We start from the raw sequence: 19532 nt of genomic DNA on the forward strand, positions 1-19532 counted from the left end.
TTTAATTAATTAATTAATTTTTGGCTGTGTTGGCTCTTCGTTGCTGCACGCGGGCTTTCTCTAGTTGCAGTGAGCGGGGGCTACATTCTGTTGCAGTGAGCCAGTTTCTCATTGTGGTGGCTTCTCTTGTTGCGGAGCATGGGCCCTGGGCACACGGGCTCAGTTTCTCCGCGGCATGTGGGATCTTCCCGGACCAGGGTTCGAACCGGTGTTCCCTGCATTGGCAGTCAGATTCTTAACCGCTGCACCACCAGGGAAGTCCTCCTTCAGCTTTTTCTTTTTCTACCCAAAGGTAAAAGGAAATAGATTCAATGTTGTTGAGAACACTGACTTTTCTTCTCAGATTAAACCCATGTATTTTCTAGTTTCATTCTATATTTGTATCTTGTTTGCCATTGCAATTTGTAAACTTACTGAGCAGGAAATAGTTGTTGTTCTTTCAATTTGGAATAGCCCTAAGCACATGGTTATTAATGGTGACATGTTTTAAACGTCCTTGGTTTTAAAATCAACAATGTTAAACATCATTTGAGTTTTTCACTTTTACTTTTCTTTATTCTTGGCTTGCAGGTTTTATTCTGGATACTCTCACTATGTGGTTCTCATACGAGAATGGAGTCATTCTATAATAGCTGATTTACAAACATTGGAAGAAAATATATTAGCCACCGAGATTTAGATAATTCCATCTCCCATTACAGTACAGTGGTATTAGTGTGACTTTGAAATCTAGTCGTATTACCTCTGTTTTGAGGTAAATATGTGAGCTTTGATTCCCATATACGAAAATTAGTGATAATAACCTACTTGTATGGGTTTTTGTGAAGAATAAGTGAAAAAATTTATATTACATGCTTGACTGCTAAGTGCTTAATAAATGGTAACTGTCATTTGTCTGAAATTATTCTGCTCATTTTCTTAAAAGTGACTACCATGCCCTGTACTCACCAATACCTTGCCTATACTGCAAATGTATTTTTGCTTTTTTTGTGGTTTTTCTGAGTTGTGATATTTTGAATTCTAACAGAATGCAGGATGTTGGGGAATTCCTTTAATGGATGAGAGAAATCTGGGATGTTCTCCTATTATCTCATTTATTCCTGTAGCTCCCAGGTTTGGAGATATAAAGTTATTAGAAAGTTGCTCTCACTCACTTGCATTTTAGGAGACGTTAATCAGTCCCATTTAAAAGGAGTTGGTATACATATATTTTAAATAAGCACAGAAAAATCTTGGGGTCCAATGACATCTTTTGAAGCCTGGTTGGATAGGAGAATAGTGAACTTTATTTAAAGTGACAACTTGAGCTGTCTTTTTTGGCAGTAAGTGTTGGTTAATTCTAACAGCAGGAATGATTGAAAAGTCCAAGAAACAATCTTCCTGCATGGATTTTGTTACAATTGACACTACTTACAAAATTGTAAGGTTCTATAACAGAAAGACCTGCCTCCCAAAGTACCTTTTCTGAAAATTCACCCCACCCCGATTGTTGTATATCTGTTTAATTTTTCAGTTCTTGTGGTTTCCAAGGAATCCACAACCATTCAAAGTGAGCTTAACTCCTCTGGAGGTCAATCATTCATTCATCCATCAGCGAATTCAAAAAATATTGACGGTCCAGTTTGAATCACTTTGCTGTGCTCCATGTACCATGATTTTCTAAAGTTGTTGCCCTTGCGTCTAGTTGGGGGAAAGGGGAAGAAAATAAACATGGAAATAAATTAAAATGCAGGGTCCTATGAAGGAACTGGACAGCGTGGGGGACCTAAGTTTTGGACACTAAGGAAATAGAAGTTCAGCTCTGCAACTTATGAGCTGTGCGCCTTGAACAGGTCATTTCAGGATGAGCAAGGTGAGAATGTCGTGGAACGCCGAACTCTAGGATGGTTCCAGCTCCTGGCAAAGAGTCACATCACGGTAGTTGTGTGAAGGTAGGATAGGCTTGCAGTGACCACTGAGAAAAAAAAGGTGTCGCCTGGCCCTTTTGCGCACAAGAGGAGAAACAGGAGGGGTCCCTTCGGGACTTCTGGGCTGGCTTCGCCGGCGAAGCCCCAGCGCACGTCGGCGTTTCGCGGGAAACACTCGAGCGTGGGCCCTCTGCTCGCGGCCGGGTCGCAACGGTTGGGCAGCTCTCCGGCTGCCTCGCGCCACGTCATCGAACAGCTCCTCCTCCCCTCGCTCGAGTCGCACGCGCGGAAGTAAACACCTTGACGTCATCAGGGCGCGTCTTCGCCTTTCCCCTCCCATCTTCCCAGAACGGTGGACGTGCTCACCTCCGCTCTGGGCCAGGTCTATGTCCCGGTTTCCCGCCGTCGCGGGCAGGGCGCCAAGGCGGCAGGAGGAAGGTGAGCGATCAAGAGACCTCCGAGAAGAGCGGCCTTCGGCAGTTCCCATCGCTGATAGAGGTGCGGTCCGCGGGACAGTACGGAGGCCAGCGGGAGTTATGGCATGGGGGTTCTGGGGGGGGATAAAAGTCCGCCTTAGGCAGGCAGAGAAGAGTAGGGGGGGAGGCCGCAGCGTTCTTGTCGCTCTCCAAGCCGGAGGGGAACTTTGCATCCAGTGAGGACTTTGGTCTAGAGGGGGGCGGTCCCAGACCCAAGTTGGGTGAAAACCCTGCTGGGGGACAAAAAAGTGAACCCCAACGCCGAAATGCGTTCTGCTCTTAAATGGGCTCATAAAGCCTTTGTTCTCTACCCATCCATTCCCGCCTCCCCCCCTCCGCCCCTTCGTCGGGCCGCCAGCCTGCCTTTGGGTACGGTATGAGGGAGCCAGTTTCCAGGAGCCAGTTTCCATGGTTACCCACCACTTGGCCTTCTGGGATATCAGTCACTCTGAACAGGGACCTAACTTGAACCGTGAATCAGAAGCAAACACAGGTGGCTTTTAATTCAGCTGAGAGTTTTTCTGCTGTGTTCCAGGTTTTGGTCTATTGTTTAATAAAATTGGGTTTTGTGCTTCTGTATAGGTATGCTTGCAAATACATTGCCTTGTGCTAGGCTTAACTTTGTCAGCTACTTTGAGTCATGCATTAGCAAATGCTCAAGTTGATTTCACTAAAAAGTTGCTCTGGGTTTATAAACCCTCGCTTGCAAATTGGATGTAGGTGATTTAACTGAAGAGTCATGGGTTGATTGTTTCCAGCCCTGAAATTCTATTGTCATTCCCTTTGCAGTTTTGGGAGATTGAATGAGAGATATCTTTACAGGCCTTTGAATTGCACAATTTTTCCCCCTGTCATTACAGAAGAGAAAGGATGCACATCACAGGAGGGAGGAACTACTCCAACTTTTCCTATTCAAAAACAAAGAAAAAAGCTTATTCAAGCTGTGAGGGACAATTCATTCCTTATTGTTACTGGAAATACAGGAAGTGGTAAAACAACTCAACTCCCAAAATATCTATATGAAGCAGGTAATTTTATTCTGGGAAAATATTGGGAGTACTTTAAAAATATCCTCTTAAAAGCTAATAGGACTTCTGTATTACACAAATGCCCATCATTTGTTTTACAGTCCCAGTTCTTGTCTTGGCACACTGTACCTACATCTTCCTTGCTTTTTTACGGTCTTATTTCAGATTAGTTGAAATGGCATTTTCAGTTACCATAATAATTCCAAATAGAATTATAGGTAGATGTTGATTCTGTGCTATAGAATAAGGTTGTCTTGCAGTAGACTGTTGACCACTGGTACTGAAATAATTTTCCGAGGGAAGGGATATATTGATATCTGCTGCTGACATTAGTATTTCTTGGTTCTATCTCCAGAGTGTTATCAGGTAACTGTTTATTCCTTGACTCTCCTAACACCAAGCCAGCTAACAAATTATCCTTACGGTGTCTTTCCCTTCAATACGGTAAAACTTTCTATCATAAGGTTGGTATAGAGCAAAATTATGTTGGATATTATAAAAATTTCGTAGTGTATATTAACTTACTCTAATGCATCAAATCTAAGATGCCGTCTATTAAGACATACCACTATTTTACATACTATTAATAAAAAAAATGCCATCAGTTATAAGATGCATCTCCCTTTCAAAGATATTAAAATAGTAAAATATGCTTGTAGAATCTATGAAAAGTGGTATATTTAAACTTCTGTGGCAAAGTTAAATCCATTTTAGGAAGTGTGTGGAATTTTATGGATTCCTAGGGGTTAGAAATTCTTGGCTTACTCTTTAGAGTAAATCTTTAGACTGAAATTGAAAAAAATTAATTAAAATATATACATTTAGAACAGCTATTAATATGTAGTCTTATTTTTAATTAATACTTAAATTTCCATGGTGCAAATGTAATACAGTGTGTTGTTAATTGGCAGAGTTTTCTTTTAGAAACACTTGAACAGTTTGTATTGATTGACCAGAAACAATTTAGCTCTAATGGGAAGCAATTGTTAACATTTTTGTGTTTTTTTACTTCTGGTTTTGATAGGGTTTTCACAACATGGTATGATTGGTGTGACTCAGCCACGAAAAGTAGCTGCCATATCTGTTGCTCAGAGGGTTGCTGAAGAAATGAAATGCACTTTGGGATCCAAAGTAGGATACCAAGTTCGTTTTGATGATTGCAGCTCTAAGGTACAAAAGTTTTGCTTGTATTTAATTAAGTACTATAAATTTATAGAAAGAGTGAGAAAGTGATGAAAGATTTTGACTTCAAAATTCCATTTATATTTTAAAGAAACAAAGCCTCAGATTAGAATTAATTTGTGTTGCCCATTGTTAATGCTCTAGTCCTGGGGTGTCTAATTCATCCCATTTTCTCCCTTCTCAATTAGTTTATGTGACAGTTATGTTGATTTTTCACAGGACTGTCATGTGTTTTCGCTGTAAGGATCCTTGGCATGTAACTTACATTTGTATTCTTTAAAAATATTTTTTATTGCAGTAAAATGCACATAAAATAAAAGTTACCATTTGTATTACTTTTAAACCATTTTTAGGTGAACAATTCAGTGGCATTAAGTTCATTCATAGTGTTGTGTAACCACTACTGCTATCTATTTTCAGAATGTTTTCACCATCCCAACCAAAAACTCTGTATCTACTAAACAGTAGCTCCACATTCACATCTCCCCGCCCCTAGTCCCTGGTAACTTCTATTCTGCTTTATGTCTCTATACATTTCCATATTCTAAGTACCCTGTACAAGTGGAATCGTACAATATTTTGTCCTTTGTGTCTGGCTTATTTCATTTAGCTGAAGTTTTCGAGGTTCATCCATATTGTACGGTTATTTTCTTGAGGTAAGTAGAAAACTGACAGCTTAATGAACAAAGTCATTGATCAAGTATTTATTGAGCATCTTCTGTATTCATGGCAATAGTTCATAGTTACAATTTATATTCCTTCAGGATTTCTTAATCCTGTACCAGATACAAAAGAATCTCTGATTTGCCTATGGTCCCTGATAGGAATGGCCATCAACAGTGGCAAAGAATGACTCCCCAAAATACTGTCCTTGCCTTCCAAGTGGTCACTGCTGGGGATTTTTCTTTCTTTATTTCTTCCTTTGTTTTATGGATATCATTGCCGTTAACTCCTCCTCTGGACCTTACTCTCAGCTTGTTTTTTTTGTTTTTGTTTTTTTTTGGCGGTACGCAGGCCTCTCACTGTTGTGGCCTCTCCCGTTGCGGAGCACAGGCTCCGGATGCACAGGCTCAGCAGCCATGGCTCACGGGCCCAGCCGCTCCGTGGCATGTGGGATCTTCCCAGACTGGGGCACAAACCCGTGTCCCCTGCATCGGCAGGCGGACTCTCAACCACTGCACCACCAGGGAAGCCCTCTCACCTTGTTTTAATTCTAGTCGACTGACCCTATTTTTGTAACAGGAAAGTGGTCAAAGAAGAAGAGAGTGAGAGAAATGGTGCACCTACCTTTTCTCTTGAGCCCTCTAAAATAGCAGCTGAGACAGGGAGATGAATTCCATTTCATTATTGTTTTCCCACAACTTGCTCATCTGAAGTCATTACACTATCTTAACCACTTTCCACTGACTTCATTGTATTTCCTTATTGGTCACTTTTGTTTGCTTTATTCCAGACTATTCACCTTAGTTCCTTATCCCTGTCTCTGTATAGATCACAAGTTTCGTAATTTACCATCCATGTTATTAGACATGTTATTAGACTATTTTATGTACTCTTATTTCATCAGATTAGTTTGGTCACTTAATATCTGTACATCTGAGGGGGAAAATTTAGTTTGCAAAGCAGGGATGAATTTCTGTGATTTTATTTTTATGTATATGTTAATGTACTCTGCTGTTTGAACATTAGGAAACAGCAATCAAATACATGACTGATGGATGTTTACTGAAACATATTCTGGGAGATCCAAATCTTACCAAATTCAGTGTCATTATATTGGATGAAGCCCATGAGAGAACTCTAACTACAGTGAGTATTTTACTGTATTGGTTATTTATTAGACAGTTTACTTCTTTTCGGTAGCTTTGTACTCTATAGTGAATTGCCTTCTCTTACTTACATTTTAATCTATTCAAATGGGAATCCTTTGGTTAGGAGAGCAGAATATTTAAAATAAATTGGTTGTTATGTACACTTGTGACTTATTAGAAATTTACTTTTCTTTCAGGACATCTTATTTGGTTTATTGAAGAAGCTGTTTCAGGAGAAGTCTCCTAATAGGAAAGAGCATTTAAAGGTCGTAGTGATGTCAGCAACTATGGAATTAGCCAAGCTCTCTGCATTCTTTGGAAATTGTCCAATATTTGATATACCTGGAAGGCTTTATCCGGTCAGAGAAAAATTCTGCAATTTGATTGGTCCACGAGATAGAGAAAATACTGCATATATTCAAGCGGTATTACTTGACATCCTTTTTATGTCTTTTCTGTATCTATGATTCTAGTTGATTGAATAGTTTGATAATTTATTTGTCTCTGTTATTTTAATGGCAGCCCTCATAGGTCCTAGGACTTTTTTTAAAAAAGATTTATTATTTATTTATTTACTTATTTTTGGCTGTGTCGGGTCTTAGTTGCAGCACGTGAGATCTTCATTGAGGCACGCAGGATCTTTTGTTGTGGCGTGTGGGCTCTTCTTTGTGGTGCACGGGCTTCTCTCTAGTTGTGGTTTGCACGCAGGCTCCAGGGCACGTGGGCTCTGTAGTTTGCAGCACGCAGGCTCTAGTGGAGGCATGCAAGCTCAGTAGTTGTGGCACGCAGGCTTAGTTGCTCCGCGGCATGTGGGATCTTAGTTGCCTGACCAGGGATTGAACCCGCATCCCCTGCATTGGAAGGTGGATTCTTTACCACTGGACCACCAGGGAAGTCCCAGGTCCTAGGACTTTCGAGAATCAAGTTTAATTCTTCTGTGGAACTAGGGGAGGTGGTGGTGGGGGGGGGACTGTATTTCCACTAGCATATTATGCTTGTGTTTCTTGCTTTAGATTGTGAAAGTGACCATGGATATCCATTTGAATGAAATGGCTGGAGACATCTTGGTTTTTCTGACTGGTGAGCATTCAGTACCAGGTTTAAAAATTTTACTATTTGTACGAGGGAGTGGGGCACCATGATACAGTGTTACCTTTGTTGGAAAATCTAGGCTCTACTCATGTTATCCTAGCCTTTTATGATTTTCTGAGTAGTTTTAGATATTATATCTATTACAAGATATATAAGGTAATTCTACACTGCCCTAAAAACCATGAGTCTCATTAGTAAACATAGGTAAAATACACTGACTTTTAGTAGAAAGATATTAAATGGTAAAATATTAATATTTTTATTACTCTATCTTATATAGAGCTGTTAACCACACTAAACAGTCCTGGATCTGAATGATTAATTTCATTATTTCAAAAGACATACTACTAGCTCCTTTCTTTGAGTGGTGGGATGGTACTGTGTGGTAGCAGTACATAAGGTGTAGAATCCATGTCTCATAGACAAGCCTTTTTTGGAGGTCAAAAATAGAATAGTTAAATCTCAGACTAGTGTGATTTTTCAAGTAGCAGCATCCTACTAACAGATATGAGTAATTTCATGGCTCACCTCCTGCACTGCCTTGTACCCCTGTCAGAAGTGAGACATTGTAACAATCTCTTAGCCTTTTTGAGGTACTTAATTAAGCATTTTGAAATACACCTAAATGTAGTATCTCCTGGACTAGCCTCCCCTATGGTAATGATTAACTTTATTGAGTCTTCCTCAAATATACCATATTAGCAAGATGAAAGGCTTTATGATTATAAACATTTTTATTCCTTTAGAGATTTAAATTCCTTGGAAACTTTCTTCTATTTTTAATTTTATTATTGTTGAGATTGAGTACAATTTATGTGTTCATCTACCTTAGATCAAATGAGAGATTTAAAATAACTATTATGTAAAACCAATATTAATCTAGAAGGGTTTTTTTTTTTATTCTTAAATTAATTTTGCTGTTCAGTTGCTGACATTATTTTCTCCCCTCATTTCAGGTCAGTTTGAAATCGAAAAAAGTTGTGAGTTACTTTTTCAGATGGCAGAGTCTGTTGATTATGATTATGATGTCCAAGATACCACTCTAGATGGCTTGCTAATACTGCCGTGTTATGGATCTATGACAACAGGTAATTCCTCACCAGAACAGAAAATTTGATTTTTAAAACTTTTCATTGAATAATAACATGTATACAGAACAGTGTTCAGATCTTAGGTGTTTAGGTCAGTGAATTTCACAAAGTGAATTCACCTTTGTAACCAACACCCAGATCAAGAAACAGAGCATTAGGAGAACCAATCAGCATCCCTTTGAGAGAAGCGATTTTTTTTTTTCTTGAAATCTTTTCACATTCACTTTTTCAAGACCTTGGACATCTATACCCCTTTTTCAAGACCTTGGACATCTATCCCCCTTACTATTGTTAAGAGTGGCCTATGTTTTATCCCAGAAGAACAAAAATATTGTTGGTAATTTTTTGAAATTAAGGCTATAATTCCTTGATAGTAGTACCATAAGTCAAATCTGATTTGCCACTGCCACGGAATTTCTAGAAATTTTATATATCCTTATATATCTGAAACAAACCAGTGGATTGTTTTCTTTTTATGTAGCTACACACATTAGTCTACTTTTCAAGTGCAATGTTCTTTTTTAAGTTCAAAGAGCAAATGCAAACTCTTATCATTCTATTTGTTCATAATATTGTTGTTTAGAATTTGTTTTATAAAACTATTTTATTATGGAATTTGACTTGTAAAAGCAAAGGGAAGTTAACCTGCAGCCTCCTATTTGAAGTTTGATTGGGATTAGCATTTAATGTAATGCAAAAAGCATTTAAATGTTTTTATATTTTACGTGTAGTTTTGTTTTTGTTGAGTAGGTGGTTCTTATCCTTATATTAACGAAAAATGTTCAGGAATATATGTGTTGGTAAATAACCATAGACCATGTGCTATTTTGGAAATCTTTTTTGTGATGATATTGGGCCCTTGCTCTCAACATTGAGATCTATTTTAGATTTTTACATCTTAAAGGGAATTTGTAGGGTCATTATTAGATATTTAATGTTCTCGTTGTTTTTTTTGAGATTTTATCTACTAACTTTTATAATTTACTTTATAACTGATAAGATAATTCAAAACCTGTTGCAGTTGCTTTGTTGTTAACTATTAACAATATATATATTTTTTCTTTTTCTATATAAAGTAAATAATTTCATTCTTTCCATTTTACTGCCATATTGAAAATAATGTTCTCTATCTGCCATTGCTTCTTGATTATCTTCCTGAAATTCAGTTTTTGTACTATTAAAGGTTGCTAGTGACCTCCTGTTCCTCAAATACCATGGCTGTTTTCTATTTGTATTTTGCTTTTGTGTTAATATAAGTCTCCTTAAATGCTGTTGTTTAGGATAATTATTTGGTTCTCCTGACCACTATTTCTATAAGGCTGCTGTCTTCCCACCCTCCCTGGCCTTTGTTCCCTTCCGAATGTGACTGTTCCCTAAGGTTTCATCCTTAGCTTGCTGTTTTCTTAGAATTCTCTGTTTTGGAGAGGTTGGCTCCTAGGATTCATCTGTCACTTTGTGATGACTCCTGAACGCTGTCTCTAGTTCAGTCTCCTGCACTCTAGACCTGGTGGGTCTCACAGGGCTTTCTGGTCTGTGCATCCTAGATCATACAATCCAAACAAGTGGCAACTCCTACAGGTTTTCTTTTACCTTTATCTTGTCCAGATCACTCATTTTTCTTTTTTTTTTTCTCATTGTCATCATTAGAATTGGGATCCTCAGTTTGCTTTCCTGAGCTGTTAACATATCCTGCTAACTTGTTTTCCCTGATTTAATCTACCATCCTACCTGCCATGATAAACATAATCTTCCAAAAGCACAGCTCTGATTGTGTCAGTCTCCTGTTGGGTACCTTCAGCCATTTCCTATTGCCAACTGAATTATAATGTGAACTTAATAACTTGGTATTCATTATCCTTCCAGTATGACTTCTACCAGCTTTCAGCCCTAATTCCCAGTGTATGTGATTTTCTTTGTTGGTGTATATGTGTAAATGGTAAAGATGTGGGATTGGGTGTGAGTAGAGCCATTATTAAAGGGTTTTGTTTGTTTATTTTAGTTTCCCTTCTGGTTCCAAGGACACTGTAAGGGTGAGCTACTAGTGATCCATTATGATCATAACAATATTTATTGTAGCAGTTTATAACAGTGCAAAGAGGCATTCAGATGGAGCTGATGAGGTACTAAGTAATGGGTGAGGTGGAGTTGGATGAAGTAGGGAGAGGGTGGCAGGTTCCTGGGATCTAAGGCTTTCTTTCTAAGCCTGGTAAATATAATATAGCACTTATTTTCTTTATTATTGCTACTTTGGGCTGTGGGGAGAGACACATAACATTATCATGTTATTTCCTTTATTTCCTGTTAGCTTCAGGAACAGAAAACTTGCACTTGGGAGTGAGGAGAGGGAAGAAGAGTTTCCTGCTTATAGCCTGGAGTGAGGGGGTACAAATGGACCTAGGTTTAGTGAATAAGTAAAAATTATGAGGTGGATATTTTATATTTGCTCTTATTTCTGGGCTAGCCATGAGGGTGGCTGACTGTTTTAAAGGGACATCTTAAAATACCTCCCTACTTGACATAAAAAATTCTCATCTGCCAAATGTGCAGAGGTGCTGTGGTACCCCTTGTACTACCAGGGTCATGTGACCCTGCTCCCTGGGCTGAACTCCCCCAAGCCCCAGCCTTTGCAATGTTCACTCAAACTCAAAATGTAAGAGAGATTTTTGATTCCTTTTCTTCCCACAACATTTTTGTGACTCTGTGTTTGCTCTTTCCTGAACTTGTACTCCTCCTTTCCCTTTTATTCTCCCCTTTCACCGGTTGAAATATGCTATTTTGTTTCACAAGTGCAACCAACTCCATAAGAACCTTTCCTGATTTCCCTCCTCATGGCTGGTTTTTCTCTCTTCTTCATTTGAACCTCATTGTGCTTTACTGTATCTCTTGTGGCACTTAACACATTTATCTTGTGTTACGATTGTCTCATCCCCTCTATGAGATTGTGAACTTCCTGAGGACAAGTACTAAACACTGAAAAAGTCCTGACTAAGTATTTGTTAAATAGAGTTCCAGATTTTTTACTTTCTGCTGGATATTCTATTAATGTCTTACACCAAACACTATGTCTGAACCTTTTTCTTGTTTCTCTCAAACCTTTTCCCTCTTCTGACTTCCCCCTTTTTGTTTAGGTCTTACACTCCTTCAGGTTGGTCATGCATTTAGGGAAAGCTGAACCCTCACAAAAATTTATGAACTGAAATATACCTGTTACTTCATAAGTGACAGTTATTTGCATGGAATTAGACACTTTTAGCACTGACGTAATTATCTAATTCAGTGCTTCTTAGCCTTTTGTGGAGGGTGGGGATCTCAGATTTTTATTTTTAAGTAATGAAAGCCTGGCTGTTTTTCTAGAAAAATGCACATATACCCATATATATATTTGCATAATCAGATTTTTTTATTTTACAGATAGAGGCTAAGTGATGTTCCTGAGGTCACATGGTGAATCTACATTTGATAACTGGTTATTTATTCAGTAGTGGAGAATCTAACAGTACATGTGTTTCCAGAATAGATGAAGAAAAGGAGAGGAGTTTTACCTTGGATTAGTGTACAACATTTTAAAAGGGGAAAACCTACTCATTCAGATTATTGCATAAATCCAAAAATAGTTTTTTTTTCTTCTGCTTGCAAACCAAAGCTATTACTTCAATATAGCAAGTACCAAGTGTCTAAGATAGTTTCCTTAAATGTTAAGATTAAAGATGTGGGGGAATAAGGCTAATGAGTTTCACATAAAAACTTTTAGTCTATGTGGAGTCTCCCCAAATGGGAAAAATTTTCTTTTGTCTTAAAAAGAAATATATACTTTTTAAAAACAATAAAATCAGCAAAGAAAAATAAACTTACTCAGATGCCACCAACATGATTAAGTGATAATCAGTATTAATATTTTGAGGCATATTGTTCTGACCTTTTTATTTATGCATTTAGATATATTTTATTGTTTAGTTTTTTTTAACAAAAATGGATTTATTTTACATATGCTCCTTCATTTTTCTTTTTTTGCCCTTTGTAGAAGTTTTAAAAGTATAGAAAAGTACAAAAAAAATCCATTTTCCACTATGCAGAACTAATAGTTGGTGTCTCTCTTTTAAGAAAAATTACTCAATTGAGGGAAAATAATACAGTTTCATTATAAAGAATTCAAGCAGTGCACAGTTTTACAAAGGTAAAAGTAAAGAAATCACCTCAAACTCCATCCAGAAATAACCGTCTTTAACATTAGAAAAAACAGTATTCAGATCTGTGTGTGTGTGTGTGTGTGTGTGTGTGTGTGTGTGTACATATAGAAGGATAAGTAAGTAGTTAGATAGGTTGACAAATACTTTTTTTAAGAGAGAGATTATACTATCAGCTGCTTTTTAAAAAAGTATTTAATTTTACTTGAATTTACTTGAAGGAATTGTTAACTTCAAGAATATCTTTCTTTACCACATGAGATAATATTTTATAAAAGAGTGCTTTAAAGTTTAAAAGGATGAAAAATATTAAGCTGAAGTTAATGTCTTCTTTTTAGACTATATTTGATTGGAGATCTTATCTGTTGCCTGATTTGAAAGATGAGCACTTAAGTACTGATATTCTTCTATATCCTCCCCTTCTGATTTTTGTTAGTTATTTTTACATTGTTCAGTTGTATTCAGTATTTACTATCAATCCTTTTACCATGGTTTTTCCATTCCTAAGTTACTTTCAGTTAATTATAGATTGGCTAGATTTTAACCTTTTTTTTTTTTTTTTTTTAATAGGAGAGCTCTTGGGTGTTATTTTTTTTTGTAGTTCTTTTGTTTAAGAATGTCTGGCTTTTGCCTTTATACTTGAGCTACATCTTGGCTGGGTTTTATGTTCTTGGGTCACACTTTCTTTTCCTTAGAACTTGGTAGACGTTGTCCAGTTGTCTTCTGGCATTGAATGTTGCTGCGGAGAAGTCTGAGGCCAACCTGATTTTTTTTCCCCTCCTTGTAAGTGATTTGCTTTTTCTGTCTGATTTCCTGAAAATTTCTATTTTTATCCTTAAAGTTCAATAGTTTTTAATTAGAATATTTTTTGGTGTTGAGTGTTTTATAGTAAAATTTTCCTGGAATTTTATGTGCTCTTTTTAAAAATCAACTTTATTGAGGTATAATTTACATACAATAAACTGTGCCCGCTTTAAGTATATAGTTCAGTGAGTTTTGACAATGTATATACCTGTGTAACTACCACCACAAACAAGATAAATTATTCTTAGTTGCTCTTTTGATCTGCAAATTCAATTCTTTATTTCAAGGAAATTCTCTTGGGTTATATCTTTGTATATAACTCTTGACTATTTATTGGTTTCCTACTTCAGAGTTACCAATTATTCTTATGTTGGATTGCATGTCTTCCATATTTTTTAGCTTCCTTCTAGTTACTTTATCTTTTCAACTGCACTTACTGATTATCTCAAGCCTTTTCTCTATGTCAGAAGTTTGATTTCAGCTGTATTAGTGAGAATTCTCAAGATATTTTTGACTTACCCAAAAATGACTTCGGGGGCGGGTAGAGTTTGAGCTGAGCAGTGTTGTACCTCTTTTATTCTGTTCCAGAATCATCTTTTTTCCCCCTTTGATTGACAATTTCTGTTCATAGCTTTATGTTCCTTTTATACACATATCCTCTCTCTCTCTCTCTCTCACAAACACACACACACACATACTTTCTCTCTCTCTCACACACACACACACACGCACACACACACTTTCTCTCTCTCTCAAACACGTTTCTGCTTTGGGATCAATTTGGAACAAATTCTTTGAGTACGTTTCAGTTGGCCTTAACATATAATATGTCACATACATGTATCTTAGTAGCATTACTCCGTTAAGAGCGTTCAGTGGTCTCTCCTCAGTATCCTTATTTCTTGGTAGATTTTGGAAAACCTTTCTGCCTCTTTGCCAATCCCCCCCCCACCACCGTTAATTTATACTCTAGTACCTTATTAGGTGCATGGAGGTAATCAGGAGAATTGCTACATCTTAATGAAAATATTCAGTTTCCCTTTTTCTTTGTGGAAAGTGAGAATGTGCTTTAGGATATATGTATTTAACTTTTTCCCAAACCTTTATAAACAAACATAAAATTGGCATGTGTTTATACTTGTGGAATATGGTGAAAGTATGTGGATAAAATGTAAATGTGAAACAAACGTGAGTCTTGTCAAAACAGCAGTTTCAGGCCTTTTTTTTTTTTTTTTTTTCCGCGGTACGCGGGCCTCTCACTGTTGTGGCCTCTCCCGTTGCGGAGCACAGGCTCCGGACGCACAGGCTCAGCGGCCACGGCTCACGGGCCCAGCCGCTCCGCGGCATGTGGGATCTTCCTGGACCAGGGCACAAACCCGTATCCCCTGCATTAGCAGGCGGACTCTCAACCACTGCACCACCAGGGAAGCCCCAGGACTTTTTAATTGACTGTAGTGAACAAAATGATAAACTGAAATTTTGCTTGAACTGAAGACTAAAATTAGGTACTTTTAAACATGGGTTAATTGAAAAACAGAGTTACTCATAAATATGCTCAGACTGGACATTTCAAATTTATGTAAAATTTTAGGGTAATGTGGAATTTCAAAGGTAGAAGGATCTCAATTTATTATTTATATCATGCATTTTTAAATTGATCAATTCATTGAACTTTACTGAGCACTCCCTATGGTCCAGCCATTGTAGGTACTGGGCATATGTACCTACAATGACAATGTACATACCTCTGTAACTACCACCACAAACAATAAAAGAAAGTCCTTATTCTTACAGAGTTACATTGTAGTAGAATAGATAGACAATAAATAATAAATGTATAAACATATAACTTAAACTGCAAAGTAGCATATGATGCCTTTGAACCGTCTGAGCTACCTAAATCTAAGAAACACCTAAAAAATAATTTTTATCACTTATGTGTAAGCTGCCTTTCTAGCACTTTATTTATTTATTTTTTTTGGCGGTACACAGGCCTCTCACTGTTGTGGCCTCTCCCATTGTGGAGCACAGGCTCCGGACGCGCAGGCTCAGCGGCCATGGCTCACGGGCTCAGCCACTCCACGGCATGTGGGATCTTCCCGGACCGGGGCATGAACCCGTGTCCCCTGCATCGGCAGGCGGACTCTCAACCACTGCGCCACCAGGGAAGCCCTCTAGCACTTTTTTACTTGTGAAATTAATTTCAGAATGATTTTTAGAAAAATAGCATCAATACTTGACTTGGTTTTAAACTTGCCTGTCTATATGTAAATCCTGGGCAAGCTGCTTGACCTCTCTGGGCTTTAGTGTTCTCATCTATAAAATGAGATAGTTGGCCTAGTAACATAATTTTAAAACTGTGATTGTCTGTGCCACTCCTTTTCCCCTTCATAATAGTTCAACTGGTCTGTTTTATATATTGCGGATACATGGATCTTTTTAAAATTTTCTTTGGAAACAGGTTTTGTACTTTATTTAAAAACAGGTTTGGTTAAGATTTTCTTGGCTGCTGAAAAGAAAACAACTTGAGGTTGTTCAGGTAGAAAGAGTGAATTTTCTGAACAAATTTCCAAATATCTCGTGGAAATTGCAGGCAGGCATTTAAAAATTTTTAAAGAATATATATGTACTTACTGTTCTAATGTATAACATAAAATAGTAAACACATATAAAATAAAAAGTTTAAAAGGATGTTTTGAGAAATATAAATAGACATGCTAATGATTTCTTTTCATACCCCAATCGATTGACTTGTATACTCCCTGGAATTATTACTCCTAATTTTTGGATGTCATTGAAATAGATGATCTACCCAAATCCCTTGCTTGACCTCTCTAGCTTAAGTGATCTTTTCCTTCATCCCACCATGGCCACCCCTTCAAAAATTTAACGTTGTAGACTTTGTCGTTATCTTCATTTCTGATCTCAGTTTTAAACCTCTTTCTGATGATTACTTCCTGTCTCTGCCAGTTCACTCTTCTGTTCCTAATTCAACAATTTTCAGATTGCATTGAGATTTGTCTTATCACTTATCTCCTTTTGCCTATGCCGTAATCATTTCCTTGCAAACATTAACTCTCTTGTCCTGTTCTCTGCTTAACCTGGCAGGAGGGCAAGTCTGGTCAAATCCACCTTTCTGCTTATTTTACACTCAGGCCTGAGAATTGCCAGCAACCCAGAAATACTCTCTTGTGAACTCTCATGGATGATTCATTTTTTATTCTCTTTAGACTAGCTTTCCTCCATATACACTAGTCACTTCCCTGTGGTTCACAAGTTAATTCTTTCTCTTTGCAAGAAACTGGCTTAATCAAATTGAGCATCTCTTGGACCTTATTCCAAATTCACAGGAGAATGAGGCTGGCCCAGTTGAAGGGAGATGTTTATCTTTGGTGCCACAAACTATGGCCAGAGGAGCAAGGTACCATACTATAAGCATCGCTGCTGAGGCCCACCCTTCAGAATGTGTGGATAGTGGAAATAAGGGTGGTGTTACTTGTTTAGAGTTGGAGTGATGAATTGGGCAGACACCTGAAAAAGTAAAAACTGCCTTAGCTAATCAGTCTTTAAAGCATAGAGAGGTTCTTAATCTGTTGTCCGTGGATAGACTTCAGAGTCCTAAACACCCTGTTATTTGAAAATTTTTTTTTGTATGTACATATGTGACTTTTAATGGAGACAAGGCCCACAGTTTTTAAATAGTCTCTAAGGGAGCTATGACCTGTATAAAGGACTCTGCTGTAGGGTTTATTTTAGCAATGATCATCTGTGATGCCATGGATCTAGAGATCTTAATAGTGAAAGATGAGGAGAAATAGTTTTTGCTATTATATTTTGAATTCAAGATAATTAAAGAGTGAAGAAAATAACTTTTAATGAAAAGAAATGAGTTTTTCAAAACTTGAGTTTGACAAATACATGTTGTAAATTAGTATTTTCTCTTTACATATATTTTAGATCAACAGAGAAGAATATTTTTGCCACCTCCACCTGGAATTAGAAAATGCGTCATATCCACCAATATTTCTGCAACATCTTTGACAATAGATGGAATCAGGTATAACTTTAAAATTCCTTTTAAAGCCGAGGAAGCCACTTAGCTAATCATAAAGCATTAAGTTTGTGTCTCTGTGCCCTCCACTAATTCCCTTCTCACTTTTTTAACTTGTAATCACCTATCATATTTTGTAATTATTGATTGCTCTGAATAGGAAATGGAGTAGGAGGTGCACATAGTATTTCTGTTCACACTTTTTTTTTTTTTTTTTTTTTTTGCGGTACGCGGGCCTCTCACTGTTGTGGCCTCTCCCGTTGCGGAGCACAGGCTCCGGACGCGCAGGCTCAGCGGCCATGGCTCACGGGCCCAGCCGCTCCACGGCATGTGGGATCTTCCCCGACCGGGGCACAAACCTGTGTCCCCTGCATCAGCAGGCGGACTCTCAACTACTGCACCACCAGGGAAGCCTGTTCACACTTTTAAAATACTGGTACTTGGTAACATGTAGCTTTCTCTTCCCAAATTTAAGATTATGTGTGATGTTTCATGGGTTTCTTTAAATGGGAAGCCAAACTTGTTTTTTCTATATTACATTACCAGCAGGTACCTAAGATGATCTGATATTCCCTTCTTACCTGTCAGCTCCACTTCACATAGTAAGCTTTGTATATCCAAGTGTTTATCTGGAGGTAATGTTGCTTGCTTTTCACCCTTTTGTGAAATGGACTTTTATTTTTCAATGTAATCAGTGATGCCATCAAATTTTGGAGTAAATTTTGTAGTGAAACACTTATCAGTCTAAGTCTAGACTGATAGCTAATGTGAAGTTCTTTCATACTGTTGAACCACATTCCTTCTGGATATTTATCTTTTACCCAATATATTTTATGTCCTTAACTAAGTCTGCCTCTGCCACAGGAAGGCTGGACCTGACCCAGAGATCCTATGTGTTTCTTTTGGATAAAATGATCATCCAGATCTAAGAGGAAGTTTAATTTCCTCTGCTTTTCTCTTTGCTTTAAAAATCATGGTTTCATTAAGGGCTTAGGTAAGCAGCTGTCTTGAGTAAATTAAGCTCTGCCATTTTCTGTTTCCAGCAAAGGCAAAAGTCATTAAATAGCGTGTTTCAGAATGTTCCCTAAGTGAATGATAGACTTAATACTGTTCCTAACTTAGTTTTTTACCTGACTTATTCTCCGTTTAGTTGGCTTAAAGTGGCATAGTTAAAGGCTAACTGGAATTAGATTCTGAACCTGTTAGAATGGTTTAGAGCTGATTTTCAAGTTTATTTTTTTAATGGGAGAACATAAAATTAACATTGAAAAGTGAATAATTAAGTAGTATTTATTACATACATAATGTTGTGCAACCACCACCTTTATCTAGTTCTAAAACATTTCATCACCCCCAAATAAACACCTGTACACTTTAAGGGGTTGCTCCCCATTTGCGCCTCCACCCCAGCCCCTGGCGACCACCCCTTTCTGTTTCTATGGATATCCTATTCTAGATATCTCATATAAATGGAATCATACAATATGTTACCTTTTGTGCCTGGTTTCTTCCACTCAGCATGTTTTTTGAGGTTCATCCATGTTGTAGCATGTATCAGTACTTCATTCCTTTCTGTGGCTGAATAATATTCTGTTGTATGTGTATACCATAATTTGTTCATCCTTTCGTCCCTTAATGGTTAATGGACATTTAGGCTGTTTCTACCTTTTGGCTCTTATAGTCCTCCTACAGTGCTACTATGAACATATGGCTACAAGTATTTGTTGAGTACTTGTTTTCAGTTCTTTTGAAAATTTCAGCCTAGGAATGGAACTTCTGGGTCATATGGTAATTCTATGTTTAATGTTTTGAGGACCCTCCAAACCATTTTCCACATTGGCTGAACCATTTTACGTTTCCAGTAGCAGTGTATGGGGTTTCCAATTTCTTGACTTTCAAGTTTTAC

The 19532-nt window shown here is 37.6% G+C and overlaps 1 protein-coding gene across 1 annotated transcript in view; it reads left to right on the forward strand.

The window, feature by feature from the left end:
• Positions 1-2246: 2246 nt before the first annotated feature.
• DHX40 (DEAH-box helicase 40) overlaps positions 2247-19532 on the forward strand; it is a 50647-nt gene continuing 33361 nt past the window's right edge. The window contains exons 1-8 of the mRNA XM_024757660.1: positions 2247-2405; positions 3244-3411; positions 4436-4581; positions 6283-6402; positions 6602-6829; positions 7418-7484; positions 8453-8584; positions 17533-17632. Coding sequence (XP_024613428.1) covers positions 2294-2405; positions 3244-3411; positions 4436-4581; positions 6283-6402; positions 6602-6829; positions 7418-7484; positions 8453-8584; positions 17533-17632 — 1073 coding nt within the window. The 5' untranslated portion in view covers positions 2247-2293. The remainder of the gene's footprint in view (positions 2406-3243; positions 3412-4435; positions 4582-6282; positions 6403-6601; positions 6830-7417; positions 7485-8452; positions 8585-17532; positions 17633-19532) is intronic.

The sequence above is a fragment of the Neophocaena asiaeorientalis genome, unplaced genomic scaffold (assembly GCF_003031525.2).
Source record: "Neophocaena asiaeorientalis asiaeorientalis breed wild unplaced genomic scaffold, Neophocaena_asiaeorientalis_V1.1 scaffold327, whole genome shotgun sequence".
Classification (NCBI taxonomy): Eukaryota; Metazoa; Chordata; class Mammalia; order Artiodactyla; family Phocoenidae; genus Neophocaena; species Neophocaena asiaeorientalis.